Source organism: Gopherus flavomarginatus, chromosome 6, assembly GCF_025201925.1.
Source record: "Gopherus flavomarginatus isolate rGopFla2 chromosome 6, rGopFla2.mat.asm, whole genome shotgun sequence".
Lineage (NCBI taxonomy): Eukaryota > Metazoa > Chordata > Testudines > Testudinidae > Gopherus > Gopherus flavomarginatus.
Window position 1 is genome coordinate 97144528 of NC_066622.1, and position 17035 is coordinate 97161562.

Sequence of the window (17035 nt, forward strand, 5' to 3'; positions counted from 1 at the left end):
AAAAAAAGCAACCATTCTGGGATGTATTAGCAGGAGTGTGATGAGCAAGACACAAGAAGTAATTCTTCCTCTTTACTCCACACTGATTAGGCCTCAACTGGAGTATTGTGTCCAGTTCTGGGTGCCACATTTCAGGAAGGGTGTGGACAAACTGGAAAAAGTCCAGAGAAGAGCAAAAAAAACGATTAAAGGTCTAGAGAACATGACCTATGAGGAAAGATTTAAAAAATTGGGTTTGTTTAGTCTGGCAAAGAGAAAACAGAGGGGACATGATAAGTTTTCAAGTACATAAAAGGTTGTTACAAGGAGGAGGGAGAAAAAATGTTCTTCTTAACCTCTGAGGACAGGAAAAGAAGCAATGGACTAAATTGCAGCAAGGGAGGTTTAGGTTGAACATGAAGAAAATCTTCTTAACTGTCAGGGTGGTTAAGCAATGGAATAAATAGTATAGGGAAGCTGTAGAATCTTCATCCATTGGAGATTTTTAAGAGCAGGTTGGACAAACACCTGTCAGAGATGGTCTAGATAATACTTAGTCGTGCCATGAATGCAGGAGCCTGGACTAGATGACCTCTCGAGGTCCCTTCCAGTCCTATGATATACATAATTAGCCTAAGCTAATTGGGTACCCCAAGGTTCCAGATGACTGATGTTCATTAACACATTTGTCAATTATCTGGAAAAGGGGGAACATCTACAGATAACAAAATAATTTAGGTTAGGTAAGACTAGCGAAGATGCCAAAGAACTTCAGAGGGACCTGAAGCATGATGACAGACGAAATTTATCCTTGACACATGCAAGGAAATGCACACTGGAAGAAATAAGTTGAATTCCTCCAACACATTGTTCTAATGATTCAGGAAAAAGACCTGGGTGTCACTACAGACAGCTCAATGAAAACCTCTGCTCAATGTGCAGCAGCTGCTGTCAAGAAACAGACAGACCGTTAGGATACACATACACAATAGGATAGAAGATAACACTGCAAATGTTATAATGACATAATATATGTCTATGTATGTCATCACATGGAGTACTGTGTTCAGTTCTGGTCAACCTATCTCTAAAAAGATACAGCAGAAACAGAGCAGGTGCTCAGGTGGGTGACAAAAATGACTATCAGCATAGAATAACTTCCAGATAAAGAGAGACTGGGAATGCTTAGTTTAGATTGGGGATGAATAAGACAGGGAATGATGGAAGTATACAGTAGTGAATGGTATACAAAAGAGTAAATAGGAGCACTCACCTGACCTTTCCCATAATGCAAAATAAAGGTGACAGTCAATTAACTTAAATGGCAGACAATTTAAAACAGATAGAAAGAAATATTATTTATGTAATAGAGCCAATAACCTATGGACTCAAATCATAGAGCTATCATAAAAGCTTCATGTAGATGCTGAGACTATCCACAGTTACATTAGGTAGGATATAGTATATATATTATACTATATACAGGCAATATAACCCCTTACAATTTAGGGCAAAAACAAACCCTAGCTGAGGGGATTGTGAAGAAATGTCCTTTCTGGTTACTCCAGAATTGTCCATCATGGGTTTTTTTGCATCGTGCTTTGAAGCATCTGGTTCTGGCCAATATCAGAGACAAGTTACTGGATTGGATGTATCATGGGAGGATAATTCCTAAGTCCTAGATATACAGTGTTGAATGAAATGTTGCGAAACACTTGGGGAGACTTTACATAATGGGTCCACCTGGTGTTTCTATGGAACACTGCAGGGTTTCCCCTCCCACGAGCACTTTCCAGGAACCCACCCTCAAACATCCTTCTTGCTCCACCTCTGCTTGACCTTCAGAGCTGTTACTGCAAATCTGCCAACATCACATAGCAGCCTTTAAGCAGGATATTGAGGGGTGGAGGGCATGAGTGTCTAATGCTTCCTACATCAGATGAATCAATTTTTTCTAATTTCCTTTCAAGCAGAGAAACAAATGCCTCTCTTTTCCCAATATGCAGAAGAAAAAAAGTATAAATTGTGGCTATTGCTTTGCAGAATGACTGAGGTGAAAAAAAAGGCATGAATGCACAGGAATTTGGGGAATTTCTCAAACATTTTTCTTGGTCTGTTTTGCCATGTAGGTATAAAAGTTTCATTCTGTCAAGGCTGTATGTTTTGGCTGAAAATGTTACTGAATATCCTGGTTTAACAAAGCAGAAAGGGGATATGCAACAAAATCTCCAAAAATGGCATTACACAAAGGGTTTTATCTTGCCTTGTTGCAAAACAGATGTAAGGCCCAAATGATCAGAAGTAGCCACTGTTATGGGGTGCCGCAATTCATGGGTGTCCAGCTTCAGATGCCTTTGGGCTGGTTTTCAAAGCAGCCTCAATTCTAAATGACATTAATGGGAAACACAGGCTCTCAGAACCTCAAAGTCGGGTCCTAGGGCACCCAAAAAAGTGAAGACAGACCAAATTAGTGGCCGCTTTTGCAAATGTTGATGCCACAACCTCAAAATCGTCCAGCTTTCCTTCCTGTGTCACACTCAGACCCATGTCTCCTCCTCAGTGCCTGTCCAGTCCATATCCCCTGGACACTCACCTTATAGCTCAACTCAAAGCGCTCCCATTCCCTCTCCTCCATGCTGAGAAATACACTATTGTTAGAGACTTCTAACTGCAAGCACAAAGCTAGTTTTTCTGCTGGCAAAGGGCTGGCCAAAGCACTTCGCTGCCTTCTCAGCTACCCTGGCATGGTCTGATTTTCAAAAACAACTTTAGCTTGGTCTAGGCCAATTTTTACTTACCCATGAGCCCATTTTCTCTGAAAAGGGGACCTATTTCCAAGTGAAAAGTGTGTAAAATATAGCATATTTTGGGGTGACCTGAAACTATTTTTAAATTAGTAATGACATGGGGGAAAAGCTCACATTTCAAGCAGCTTTGACTTTCCTGCCAAGCAAACTATTTAACATGCCTGCGCCATCAGGCTTTGAGTCTGTGAGCTCATTTCTGGGACAGGATTGCATTGGCTCTCTGTTACCATGCCCGGATCTGACGAACCAGAGAAAAAGAGGGCAGTGTGAATCCGAGGTCTATTTCCGCTGGCTGATAATTCCTAAGCATGCCCAGAATGTCTAAGTGGAGGTCCCTCCTCAGAAAAGCTGAACGAAGGAGAGGAGTCAGAAGAGGGCAGCGGCGAGGAAAACCAGAGGAAAGGGAAGAAGAGAAAGATTCTTAGCAGAGTTTAAGGCCGCCTTGGGCCGCCATGCAGTGGGTGTGTGTAACGAGAAAAAGATTTCAGTTTTACAGTGAAGACAAAAAGGTGGGATTTTCAAAGCCCATAGAAATTAATAGGAATTGGGCATCCAGATCTCCTAGGCCAAGGTGAAAATCCCACCCAGAAAGATTTCCTCATCTACCTTCTGCACAGGATATGTTTTCACTGCTCATCCCATGTTATTTGATAAAGCAAGGGCAGGTATGCACTGTGGGGAGATGTGCAAAATGGGTCAGCAGGTAAAAAGAGAGAGCTTTGGCTCTAAAGTGATTGGCTTCCATCTGCATTCGTTAAGCTACTTGTTTTCAATACACTTGTTTGGCTGCACTGCGCAGCTTCTCCCTCTGCTGGAACTTCTGGTGAAGTCGCAATCAGGTGCTTGTGATGCCACTAAAACGACTGTGAAGCAACCAATCCAGCATTATGGACTTTAAGCAGAGGAATAAGAAGAATGGAAGGTGCACAGGGGGAAATATTTGATTAAACAAAGACAGTCAGATTCAAATATCCTTATTCATGTGGAGTAGTAATTTACTCCTCAAATAGTCACATTGATTTCAACAAAAGCTACTTGTGCAGTAAGTTACTACTCCTGGGGAATGAAGGTGGAACAATCTGGCTCAAATACATTTGATACTTCTCAAAATGTAGGAAAAGCACAAAACCAAAATCCACTTTCCTAATAAGAGAGATTTAAAAGTTTTCTATAGTACAAAAATCCTGCTTTAAAGCTGCTAAAAGCAATTTGCCCACAACTATTTGTGACTTTTTCTGCTTGTTTTCCACATTAGAAATTTAGATCTAGTTTTCCCTGTTCTCTCCTGAAAGATTCTGTTGCGGACTGGAGAAGCAGCAGGATTAGGACAACACAAGTAACAGCAGACAGAACTGAGCAGCGGAGAGGGGCAGGGCTATTTAGTTAGACTGCTTAAATGTTAAAACCCATTTCATTCAAAAGGGTGGAAACACTTGGGAGAAAAGCTCTCTTTTGAAAGATACAACGTTCCTTCTTTTGCAGTCAGTCCTGTGGTGAGCGCTCCAGAACGAACTGACATGACAAGATGAGATACTCCTGTTATTTCTAAAGGAGAAAGCAGGGAAAAGCCACCTTTAAAATAAAAAATCAGGGTTTCCTTGTCTATCAAAAAGAGTACACAAAGAATTTCCCTTTTGCAGGTTACCTTTAAAAGAGAGACCAATAGATACAGGACAGAAGAGTGAGGCTAAAAACAGGTAGTAAAAGGAGAGAGAGTTAAGCAGGAGAAAGAAAAAGCAAAGAAAGATTAAGGAATTATTTTGAGGAAAGGAAAATAGAAGAATGAAAGGAGTGGAAGAGTGTGTTTGAGAGAGAAGAAGAGTGCACAAAGGAATGAGGCCTGCTTCAACTCCTCCCCCTCCCCCAGCTGCTGATCCCAAATCGGCTCCCAGAGTAACCTAAAGGCTGGCATTCAGTCAATAGCAGCTAGCCATCAGACTGTACCATTCAAACTTTCTGCAGGGGAAGGTAAACGCTGATCAAAGAATTACAATTTAATCCAATATCCCTTCCCTAAAGAGACTACATCCAAACCTCAAACACATTCACAATCCTAACAAATGACCGAACGAGTTTGTTGATTCTAAAGTGCAGGAGCTCTGAAGGTTTGGCTGGTTCGTTTAAGTTGTTTTGGCTTTGTCTGTTCCTGCTATTCCCATCCTAGCTGCCATCTCTCCCCCCATCCTACCTTACCCCTCCTTCCCCTCCCCCAAGAAGTAAGGGACTGGAAGAAACAGAGAGCTATGGAAGGGCACGCAGCAAGAGGGAAAAGACAGGAGAAGGTAGACACCCCTGTGCATCTTGAGTATTAGTCAGAGAGGTACAAAGCCAGGGGACCGGCTGCAGCCTCATGGGATTGTCCTGAAAAGATAACATCAGCTGTAGGAGCACACAAGGGGGGAAATGATCAATCAATGATCTGCGCTAACTCTGAAGAGCTATCCTGCAGCCTGTGTTATGCAGCATTTCTTGACAGCTTCTACGGGAAAGGTCAGTGCTCTCAGGTCCTTCTAATCTGGACAGCCTATCCCCTCTTCCCACCTTTCAAGTTTGATTGTACAAAGATCTGGAGAAAAGCAAAAGGCTTTAAAGCCGCCAGGGCATGAGGGTGTGAGATGGTCTAGAATGCTGCTAAAATAAGGTGGTCAGTGTCAAAGCTGATCATTCACGATCACTGTCTCTATCTGTTTGCTGGGGTATCCCAACAATGGAGGAGGAAAACAGCTCTGTAAACGTATCACTTACTGATCTGCAGGTAGGGTTTTGGGGCAGTGGTCTGAGTCTGAGGAGATTAGTCAAAGGGAAACATATTTTAAGTGATTATTCTGCATTGATTAGGTACTAAGATACTGAGTTTTCTGAAACTTTGTGTTTATTAGTACAAAACTGAGCCACTGAATTTTACATCCTTCCCCAACAGGTGAAAGGTTTTTTTGGTTTTTTTGGACAGGTTTTTTTTTTTTTTTGCATATTAAGCAGAGCCGGGAACACTTTCCTAGCGTTCACCAATTTCAAGATACAATGAGAAGGAAAGAGAAAAGCCCCTTTTCATCAGCGCTGTATCACAAGTGCACAAGCCACTGAAAACGACTTTCTCTCAGCAAATTATCAGAAAAGGTGATGAGAACTTGTGATAACTACTGCAAAAATGCACAAACCCACTCCAGACCTGCTATTTGGTGAGATCGAGGAGAGGAACTTTTTGTTCCGTTTCTTATTATGTTCCAAAACTATGACTTTTTCACTTTTGTTGCGAACACTTTACAACCTTCATCTGTGTGCTATAATCACTTCATACTATATTTAATCAGATGGGGCAATGTTTTGCATGGTTACTGGCAGTAAGGTGACCAGATGTCCCGATTTTGGGGTCTTTTTCTTATATAGGCTCCTATTACCCGCTACCTCCATCCCGATTTTTTAAACTTTCTGTCTTGCAGATTGATTGTTCTTCAACAGGCCTTTTATTAATGAGGCTGGATTTCACTAGCTAATTGTGCTTGCGGTGGGAGCAATCACAGAATGGCAACTTTGATATGCAGGCAGGGCTTGGGGCAAACGAAGTGGCTAGCATGTTTAAAAATAGTGCTGGGAAAATGCTTTGTTAACATATTTACAGAATAACGTATCCAATTAATTTCATGAGATTTAATAAATAAATTAAATTCTAAATTATTTGCCACCTCTAGTTGTGTAGAATTGAATGTGGCTGAATTGAATCCCACTTTCATTTCAAATGGATACATGCCAATTTTATATATATCAGGCACAATTTGCTCAGCAGTAGTATAAAACTAATTTCAAATTGCTCGCTGCAGCACTGGCCTGAATCTGTCTGTTACCCAGAGCAGCCATTTCCCCTGCACTGAACAGTGAACTGATGAAGGCCTTTGACTTTGTGTGGTAGCAAAGTGTCCCGCTTAGTATGTGGTATTTCAGCATGTATGATTCTTTGCTGTGAGTAGTTGGGAAGAATGTTTGTTAAAAGTGGCAATGTATTTTGTATGAATGGTTACTTTAAAAAGTTCCTGCCAAAAATAAATAAATAAATAAGTATGTGGTATATGGGGGAGGTTCCCCTTTCTGCTCTGAAAGCCATTAACAAGGGAAGCCCTTCACTCTAGTGGGTACCACACAGCAGATCCCAGCACTAGTTCGGTTTGAGGTCCAGGCTCTGGCAACACCATCAGAGAGAGAGAGAGAGAAAGGCATGCAACTGGGGAAGGGATAAGAGAGTTGTCAGGTACAAGCAATTAGGGGTGGAAAGGATGAGATATGGAAAGGATCTGCAGAAAGAGAGCAGGAATTTTTCTTCTCAGACCTGAGAGTCTGCTTTAGTTTACCTGTGGATTAGGATGAGCATTCAGCAGGCTTTTGTGGGAGAAGGGAAATCAATACACTGTCTCAGGAAAACAACAGTGGACATTAAATTGGGAGTGGACATTAAAGTGGAGGAAAATGGACATAATGGCAATACAGACTGTGCACAAAGTTGTCTGATTTATCAGAGAGATTCCACTCTTCAGTTCAGAGCTCGGAGGCCAAATGCACTCAGTTACAGCAGTGTAAATTTGGAGTAGCTCCATTCAACTCATTGGAGTGGCAAGGACGCTGGTTGTAACCAAGAGCAGAATATGGCCTACGGCTGCTAGCACAAGTGACTTGTGTTTGCAAATCCCTTAGTGTATTCTCAGCCTGAGGTACTGGATATCAGCCGTGCAGCGCTCTATACTGTCAAGCGCAAGAATTCAAAGCTCTTGAAACAGGTCTCCACAAATGAAATTGGCTTAAAATCTAACACATTTTGGTTTCTTTTTCTTTGCTTTCTGGTTTTTGAACCTCTGTGCTGTACATGGGTTCATGTTTTCAAGCTTGGCTCTGCAACCGTGAAGACTAGGAATTTTTTTTTTGGAAAGCTGAGATTCTCATGTAATGACTTGAATCCAGGGACTGGGTCCTTAAGAAAAAGTACCAAATATTGCAAGATTTGCAACAGAATCACAACAGCTGGCAAAAATAATCTCTAGTAGTGTTCATGTGAGCCAGAATCCTGTGAATCATGCTGAGAATACCCGTCTGGAAATCAAAATGATTCCCAACTGACTCAGTGAGTGGAAGAAGGAAATGACTCAAAACCTCCCTCACTCCCCTGGATGGCTGGGAATGGAATTGCCACTGAGGCCATGTGAAAAGAGTGCTTTGGGTCACTCTCTGGTGAACACTGACAATAATCCTGGTGGTATCCCTAGGGGGCCCTCAGCCCCTTCTCCAATGGAGTTGTGGTAGCACTGCAGTGATGCCAGGGTGAGGGGTGTGAAGTCTGGAAAGTTTGCATTTTTTTTTAAACATGTAAAATCTTTCCACTGAAGGTAGGCAGCTGGAAACCTTCAGAAGTACATCTGAACTTTGTGAAGATGACTTCTGACCCTTCACTTTGCCACGTGTTAAATGAAATAATCTGATCTTGTGTAGGTAATTTGGTTCATGTGGTTTTCTTGAAGCTCTCCAGGTGAAGTTTGAGCTGCTTTGGCAACTACAGGAAATATGGTGGCTTTTCCCTACATGTATTGAGGGAAGTTTCTCCATCTAAAGAATTGTGAATAAACCTCTTTCATGAGAACCACCGCCAGAAGGTGCAGGAAGGGCAGAGTCTGAAACAAAAGCAAACTCATATATTACCAACCTGAAAAAAGGCTTCTACTGGTGGGGGAAAGGACCTTCTCAGAGCTGACATGACATTTAGTAACATAAATGGGCCTAAGAAGTGATCCAGGGGAATGAGATTCTGATACAGTGTCACAGGGGGACTGAATTATAGCTGTGTACATTGAATCTTAAGTCTAGTCACTCACCATAGGTTCTTCATCATACTAAATAGACACCGTCAGACACAAGTATTTTTAGGGACTGGTTGGTTAAGTCACTATTAATGGTGGAATATAATGTGATTGCTTAATGATTGACAGAGAGTGCATGTATGTAAAATGCTGTTGTCTTTTTATTATAATTAATAGATATCCCTTAAAGCTTTATAGACAATTTAAAAAATGGTGGGTTTTTATATTTTCATGTATTTAAAAATGTTATGATTGCATATTGTGCCATTCTAGTACCTAGAGTATTTGCATAGCAAACATTTTGCAGTAGTGATTTAATCTCTGTAGAAATATGCAGCAGAATATTTTTCTAACTCTCAGTGTTAGTGGGGTCAGGATACAGTGCAGTTCACCTGCAGAATGGATTTTCTATTGGATGTAGGGATTAAGCTAAAAGCAAGCATGACTTAGCACACTCACCTTTTCCTGCTTCTCTCACAGAAATAGAGAGTTAGACTGTGAGTTGTATAGCTCCTCTACAGCCATCTTGATAACTGTCCACCATGACTGTTGCAACAGCATAAGCCTCAAGCTTCTATAGAAACAGCCATTTAAATGTTAGCTTCGTATATAAATCATCAAGGATATATGTCGGAAATCTCCTATATCGTTCTGTGCACGTTGCTTGATTCAGTTTTCGTTTGGATAAATTCATTATATAGTTAAGTCCCTCCACTGATTTTTACACCTGGGAGTTGCCTCTTTAACAATGGCTACCAGCAATTCCACTGAAAACCACCAACTGCAGGCTAACTCTTATCTGTGCGTCAGATGTTGGCCTAGCTATGGTTGCTCTGGCAATGCAAAGCAACAATAATGCTGGCTTGTGAAGGATTCCACTAGCATGGGGGATTCCTGAGTGATACCGAGCTGTTGTAGCTGCTCTTCAGCAAACTCTTTTACTGGCCCTCAGTGTAGGGGGCATGGCCGGGGAAATATTTTTATAAGCTGGCTAAGGTGTAAAAATTTTGAAGGAAACTAAGTCATTAGCATGATATGAAAAACAGGGTTCTAAAGACAGAGAGAAAAAGATAGTCTTGTGGCTAAGGCATTGAATGGGATCAGGAGATCTAGGTACAATTCGTTGCTCTGCCACAGATTTCCAGTATGACCTTGGACAAGCCACAGACTCTCTCTGTCCCTCAGTTCCCCATCTGTAAAATGGGGATAACAATACTTCCTTTGTCTGTCTTGCTTATTATAGGCCGGGGGCAGCATTGCCTATTATTAAGTGTGCCAGGCATTTTGCATAAGTCCCTGTCCCTGTTTTCACTTACTTATAACTTTGTCAAACTTCAACCATTTCGGCTGACATTTTCCATGCTGGATGTCTGCCTCAGACTGAATTTGTTAGGAAAATTTCAGCCAAAATGGGTCAGCCATTTCTGGGAACGAGGCTATGGAAAAATACTTTGTTTTGCTCATGTTAAATTCTTGAGACCTTTTCTCTGAAAAGCTCTAGCTCCCCTTTGGAGCAAGGACTTGAAATTTCGCAAGAGATGGCCTTTCTGTCAGAGATTGTGCCTTTGCCATCCCCATGAAAATCTGCCTCAATTTGGCCATGTTATAAGCCTTTCAAAAAATATCACAGTAATATCTATGAAACCCATTGGCAAAAGGAGTCCCATCTCCGTCTTCTGCTCGTCCACATATAGGATGACAAAATACTATTGCTATCAATTACTTCAAGTCCATGTGGTTGATTCCATCCCTGATGACAATGCATGTGGGTGTCATTTTGATGCCACATGATGGAATTTCTGTTTTTTCAGTTTGCGTTTTTTTTTTTAAAAACAAGGCCATTATCCATAAAAACTACATTAAAATAACATTACTACGTTTGCAAAGTCTAGCATTCAAAACCAAGAAAATGCCAGAATTAAGGTTGCCTGTGCATGTGAGAGTCTTAAATGACATGATTACAAACTATTTTTTCCACAGCAACCCTGCCCCATTCAGTGCACAGGCTAGACAGTCCTCACTTGATGAACTGCTGATTCAAGATTTTGTTTTCTCCTCCTTGTTCACTATGTGGCCCCATGTATTATTTACTGTGTTGGGGCTTCTCGGGGCTACTGTAATAAATATAAACCAATTAATAATAATTTAAAAATGTTTACCAGCCCTTATATTTCTTGAAAATCCAAGCAGCTCAGTGATGAAAAGAAATACATCTGAATGTTAAAATGAGTGTTTGAGACTGAGTTCACATAGCTGCATGGTTGTACTAAATGCCTTTAGAATGGTCTTGGTAGCAACATTTTCTGGAGTTTCACTGAAAAAAATCCAATTTTTTTCCCCAGTCCCCCAGTTATAGTTGGTGAAAAATTCTGATAAATCAAAAATGTTTTAAAATGTTTTGATGGAAATGTTTCGACCAGCTCTAGTATTCCCTTCCTTACACTTCATTGCTGAGCTTTACATAATGAAGCACCACTGGAATAGCAGCACTAGAGATGTGACATGCTAATTACCCGGGGCAATGGGGGAGGGGTGCATTTTGCTCCACATACCAGTATGTGGCTATATATTTCTTTGAACAGATATTCCTGTTGGGGGCTCTGTTTTATATCTTGTATTTTAGTTCAGTGCACAGAAACTGCATTTAATAGATCTAAATCCCACAATAGGGTATTTTTTGTTGCTTGTCCCTGCTGGTGTATTGGAACAAATGGTTCCATAACCTCATGTCACAGGCTTGCATTTCTAGAGAGTCCAAACTCTGGACTGTCAGCCAGGGTAATTCAATTTCTTAAAAATAAAAAGCCAGGTGCTTGTTAGAAGATGTCCGAGTTACAAGTGGAATGCAAAGAGGTGCACTTTGCCCATATGATGATGGGCCTCATGGAAACTTCCCCTACCCTCACTTTTACTGGGGCCAGTGGAAGCTTCCTGCATCATGTTTTTAGGTTCATTTTAGTATTGGTGAAAGGTGCTGGGCTGGAAACCTGGCAAACTGAAGTCTTCTCTTTAACCAAGGAACACGTATAAGACATGAATCTCACACACTGGCCCACTGATGTGCCTCAGCCCAGTTCTGGAGGAACCATCCTCTAAGGATAAGAAGGTCATTCCATCTCTAATCCCAAGTAGTCGTTGTCCACCTTGCTGATGGTACCCACATCACAGCTAACTGACACCAGTCATGAGCGTGGTTTTGGTGATGTGCGCATCTCTGTGGACTGAGGCCATCAGTCAATTTTACAACAGCTAGGGAACAGCTTCTAGATGGTAGCCTCTTACAGCTGGTATGGGTACTTCCACCTTTTCATGTTCTCTGTATGTATAAATATCTTCTTACTGTATGTTCCATTCTGTGCATCCAATGAAGTGGGCTGTAGCCCACGAAAGCTTATGCTCAAATAAATTTATTAGTCTCTAAGGTGCCACAAGTACTCCTGTTCTTTTTGCTGATACAGACTAACATGGCTCTACTCTGAAACCTGACCATCTTATTTCTGTTAATCTTCTGCATTGCAGGAAAGATGAACACAGAGGATGTTGGGAATGAGACCTCTCCAACACCTAGTATCCTTGGATTTCTTGTAACCACCACCAAGTTGGTCCCACTAAGTCCTGTGCCCCCAGGGGAGAAGCCAGACCCTTTGCCTATTATCATTGCACTCATCTGCATCTTTGTCCTCCTGGCTACCTGTCTCATCTTCATCACTCTCTGCAAACCAGCAGCACTCGACCAGGCCTGCTATGGGCCACACGAGTGCATGCCCTACCACCCAGAGGATGCCAGTGAACCGCAGTTAAGGTTCTGGAAGCGACTGGGCTCCCTAAGGCGTTCTATAAACAGCTTCAGGCGGACCCAGCCTGTCTCCCAGTGCCATCGGACCTGCTCACGGATGCCACCAGCCACCCAGGATTGGGACTTCATGGAGTCCACTAAAATGTGACAGCTGTTTCTCCACTATTCTGCTGCAAAAACCAACTCACCTCATTGCACAAACACCCCATTCACTGCTGTCAATGAGATCTCAAATCGTCCAATACCACTCTGTGGAGCACAAAGTCAGGACAGAGACCTTGGGAGAGTAGAGTGGCAGCGATTCCCGTACCTACGGAAATCTCTAAAGGAGTCCCACAGCCCACAATGTGAGAGCATGAAGTTTGTAAAGACCGGCTGACGGAACCAGTTTACACCAATGTGGCACTGTTTCTTGGGGCCCTACAATCTGGAACTAACCAGCAATGAGTGACATAAGACCAGCAACATCTGCTAGGGAAACCATTTGACAGAAGGCGCCACTAATTCTAAAGCTCCTTGGAAAGTGTCTCCGTGGGGCTAAGGTTTCTATTTCTCCAAGTTTTGGTAGTTTGAAGTTTTCCTCCATCTCTTTTACTATAAAGACCAAGGGGTGCCCACACTGATATTAAAATAGCTGCCCTCTCTTCACAGACAAAAGCATTAGGGTATGTCTACACATAACCCACAACAGTGGCACTGCTGCACCTCTGCAGCTGCATTCCTATAGGAATTCAGTGAAGACACTACCTAGAACAACAAGAGGGACTCTCCCACTAGCGTAAGTACTATGCCTCCCAGAGTGGCAGTAGGTAGGTCGACGGGAGAATTCTCCCATTGACCCAGTGCTGTCTAGGGTCAGGGGGTACATTGGTTTAACTGTCACTCAGGGGTATGGATTTTTCACACCCCTGAGCAACATAGTTATACCAACCTAATTTCCTAGTGTAGACTAGGCCTTAGCCATTACAGTTCTTAGTTCATGGAGAATAGAAGCTTTCATAGGTTTTGCCAAAGTTAGATAAAAACCCCAAACGCACCTGTAGGACCATGTACTTCTTCATACGTAAAACAGCTCTCTACGTCAGGTGTGGCACCGTGGCTAAGTGGCTATGTTCAGTTCACTATATATACCCTGAGCCAGTATAGATGAAGGGAAGCAGACCCAGTGCAAGGCACTGTATTGAATTCGCAAGGAGGTGATGGGAGGAAGTGCCTTGCAGGTGTTGTGTTCAGACCAGATCTCCCTTCAAACATTCAGCAATGGCTGATTCAGGAGTGGCACTTGGGCTGCTACCATTTTAAAGTTTGTTCTCTGGGACAAACAGGTCATGGCCTGATGCTGAGCCACAGTGTCACATACCCCCACCCCCACCAATGCCACTCTGCAATGCTGTGATACATCACTGCCACCTTGGGTAACAACATAACATGCTGACATTGTGTCAGTCTGCATGTTTTCAAGGAAACAATAATGTGCCTCAATCCTCACTTGCAACATGTGTGCCATTTTAAAAAAAGGACATACAAGCTGGGCTCCAAAGGGTGCTGTTTGATCTCCCTTTGCGGTGGATGGCCCCTGGGCTTTGTGAGGGAGAAGACAAAGAGAGGAAAAAATTAGTGGGGACACTGGATCCCTCTCTAGATCACAGAGAATAGGGAGCTTATTAACCCCCTACTCCCCAAATACACCAAATTAAAACATTTTCTTGAGGGCTCACTTATTTGCACCATCTGCTTTAAGCACTAGCCTTTAATACTAGTAAGAAAAGTGAAATAAATGCTATTCTAAGCATTCCTGCTGGAGGCCTTGAGAATTTCTAACACTGGGGTCTGTGGGATCTTTTGTCTTTTAACCACTAACAATGCCCCTTTCTGGGAAATACTGAGAAATGGAGCTTGAGAATGGATTGAAGAGAATGTGAAATTGTGTTACTTCAGTTTTAATATGTGTTTTGAATATTGCAACTAAAATATTCAGGGTTCCTGTTTCCTGGTCTGAAAGGGACAGGTCCAAAAGACACCCACAGGAAGATTTCACAGATAGCTCAGAAGGTGCTGCTCAGAAGGTGCTGCTTGGCTTCTTTTGAAGAACATTGGGTAAGTCATGTAACATCTGTAACAAATGACTTGGGCAAGACAGCAACAATCTCACTGGCTAACAAACACTGCATCTAAGATGAGTGACCCAGAGTAAAGCTATTACAGAAGTATATTCTCTGAATTGACATGTATTCCTTTTAAGCAGATGTATTCCTTTACGTTTTTTTATTGTATTTTACATTTTCATGCCTTTATAAGCGTATTCTTTTAGCCGGTTTATTCTGGAACTGGGGCCTCATTATAATTCTGTAATGATTTGGAGTTTGTGCATGGAAAATGTCTTCTCTCAACTGGCCTATTCCTAAGCAGGTGTGTGCTAAATAAGCTCGACTGCATTCACTCTCTGTACATCATGTAAGGTCTACGTACTCATCTCAGTGATAAAATCCGTAGGTTGTTATACGTTTCTATATAATCATGGACTCTACAAATCTCTACTGAAAAAAACACTTCAATAAATAAGCAGCAGGATCAGATAAACATGCTTGTGAATGCATTAAAAGGGCCTTTGGAGGGTTTCAACCACAGGCAAGTTGGCTGGGCAAGGATGAGTCCCTCATTTCTGCTGCGAAGGACATATGACTGGCACTTTAATCTGCCTTCCTGTTTACAAAGAGGTTCTCTAAAAATAGTATCTTAGGGCCAGGTTTTCCATAAAACTCCACACCTAACTGCTCCCATTTAGATACTTAAATAAAGTGGCCATTTTTCAAGTGCCCAATGCCTAGCAATGGAGCAGTGCTCTTTCCAGCTAGCATCTTGAGAACAATGAGAACTGTTAGGTTCCCATTTAGCTCTAAGGGGTTCATGAGACACAATTTAAAACACAGGGAAATATTAAGGGAAAGGAAAATGCATCTTCCTTAACTTACTCAGCTATAAACATTTATTTTAAAGTAAACTCACAAAATTATTTGTTTCCTGGATTTGTTTATATCATCACTCTGACATTTAAACCCAGTTTAATGTATTTCATTTCCCTTTGTTTTGTTTCAGGGAAAACAAGCTTTCCTGGAAGGTCATTAAGGCCTGTTTTACAGGCAAATTCTCTGGGTTATCACCTTCTTTTCTTTCCAGACTTTCATGTGCATTTCATTTCAGGGAATATTCTAGAAAACATCATACTGTCTTCTGTAGGAAAGCCGTGATACCAGGTTCAGTTTTGTTTCTTAGTTATTATTGCGTTCCTCCACAATATGTTGTTATCCAAAAGACAGGCAATCAGAACAGTTTCTGCATAAACACAGGGCAATTGTCAAGCATGTATGTTCCTTCTGTTTAAAAACATCTTTTGATTTGCAAACATATTTTTGTTTCAAATTCATCAAAAGGGGAAGTTTGATTAGGAAAAACAAAATATAACACACTTTGAAAGTAAAGCATGATCAGTCTATGCTCATCCAGAGCAAATTCAGCAAATGAATTAAATCAAGGTTAAATTAAGAGATTGTGCAGACTACCTGACTTCCCATAGGGGGTCTGAACAGCATCACTACATTACCCCGAAGGAGAAAGTTAATGCTGTGGCTGCTCCTCCAGAAGGGAGAGGGCTGGTTACAAAGATGGGAGGAAAGTCTTTTGCAACCACCAAGCTTCCTTTGTGCTTCCAGAGTGGCACAAAAGAAGCCTGTAGTCTGGCCTACGTGGAAAACTGAGGATTCCCCTTGTGTGGATGAATGCTCAGCCCTGCAAAACTTGCACAGTGAGCTTTATACCACCTGCTCCTCACTTTCTGGTACAGAGGGTGTGGCTAGTGCAGCAAGGGCAGAGATGGAGAACAATGTACTTCAGCAATCCTGGGCCAGCAGAACAGTTCCCAGTCCCTGGAAGTTAGAGGCTGCTCTAACTTCACCAGGGCTGGTTTGTCCCCTAGCCAACCCTAAGATCAGGAGAGGTGGAAAGAAAATGCATTATGAGAGTGCTTCATGGGTCTTGAGTGCAGCATTATAATTCTTGGCCTTTGCCTGGAAGTGGGAGGTCAAAGAGGAGGGTGCAGGTGTATGTGAACACACACTCGAGAGAGGGACATTTCCACCCTTACCCATAAGAACCTGGGAGTTACAGGTGTCCAAGTACAGACTGCTCACCAGCCCCCATAACTAAGAGTGTTGTCATTATTCCTTCAAGGCAATCAGACATGCTTTGCAATCTCTTCCCTTTTTGTCCGTGGGGGGTAAAGGCTGGAGTCATCCATTTTTTACTGATAATATCTTTTAAAAGCTTGCTTCTGGATGTGGAGCTGAATTGACAGCCTGGAGAGCAGGGTCCCATATGAATTCAGAGATCAGGCACAACACGGGCAGCAACAGAGCCCGGTACTTCTTTCTACACTGCCCTGGCAATGTGACTGGACCCTGATCTAGAGGGATCAGCTCTAGGGTAAAAGAGCAACTTAGTCTCCAGGCCTGTTCAATCCTTGGATTCTCCACCTATGTATTTAGATGTATATGCACAGAATAAAAAGGGAACCTACTGTTATGCTTTGAGCACACTGGCATAATTTAAGAACTACCCAT

The 17035-nt window shown here is 42.1% G+C and overlaps 2 protein-coding genes across 2 annotated transcripts in view; one reads left to right on the top strand and one right to left on the bottom strand.

The window, feature by feature from the left end:
* CDH23 (cadherin related 23) overlaps positions 1-17035 on the bottom strand; it is a 561993-nt gene that overhangs the window by 126629 nt on the left and 418329 nt on the right. The gene's annotated exons all lie outside the window — the stretch shown is intronic.
* On the top strand, positions 4957-14112 carry C6H10orf105 (chromosome 6 C10orf105 homolog). The gene is made up of 2 exons (XM_050959758.1): positions 4957-5276; positions 12143-14112. The coding sequence occupies exons 1-2, from the start codon at positions 5201-5203 to the stop codon at positions 12565-12567; spliced, it is 501 nt and encodes a 166-aa protein (XP_050815715.1). The 5' UTR covers positions 4957-5200; the 3' UTR covers positions 12568-14112.

Excerpts from the sequence above, each read along its gene's own strand:
- C6H10orf105 (XM_050959758.1), top strand. The coding sequence starts at position 5,201 with ATGATCTGCGCTAACTCTGAAGAGCTATCCTGCAGCCTGTGTTATGCA. Across the intron at positions 5,277-12,142 it reads TGACAGCTTCTACGGGAAAG|GAAAGATGAACACAGAGGAT; the intron begins GTCAGTGCTCTC and ends TCTGCATTGCAG.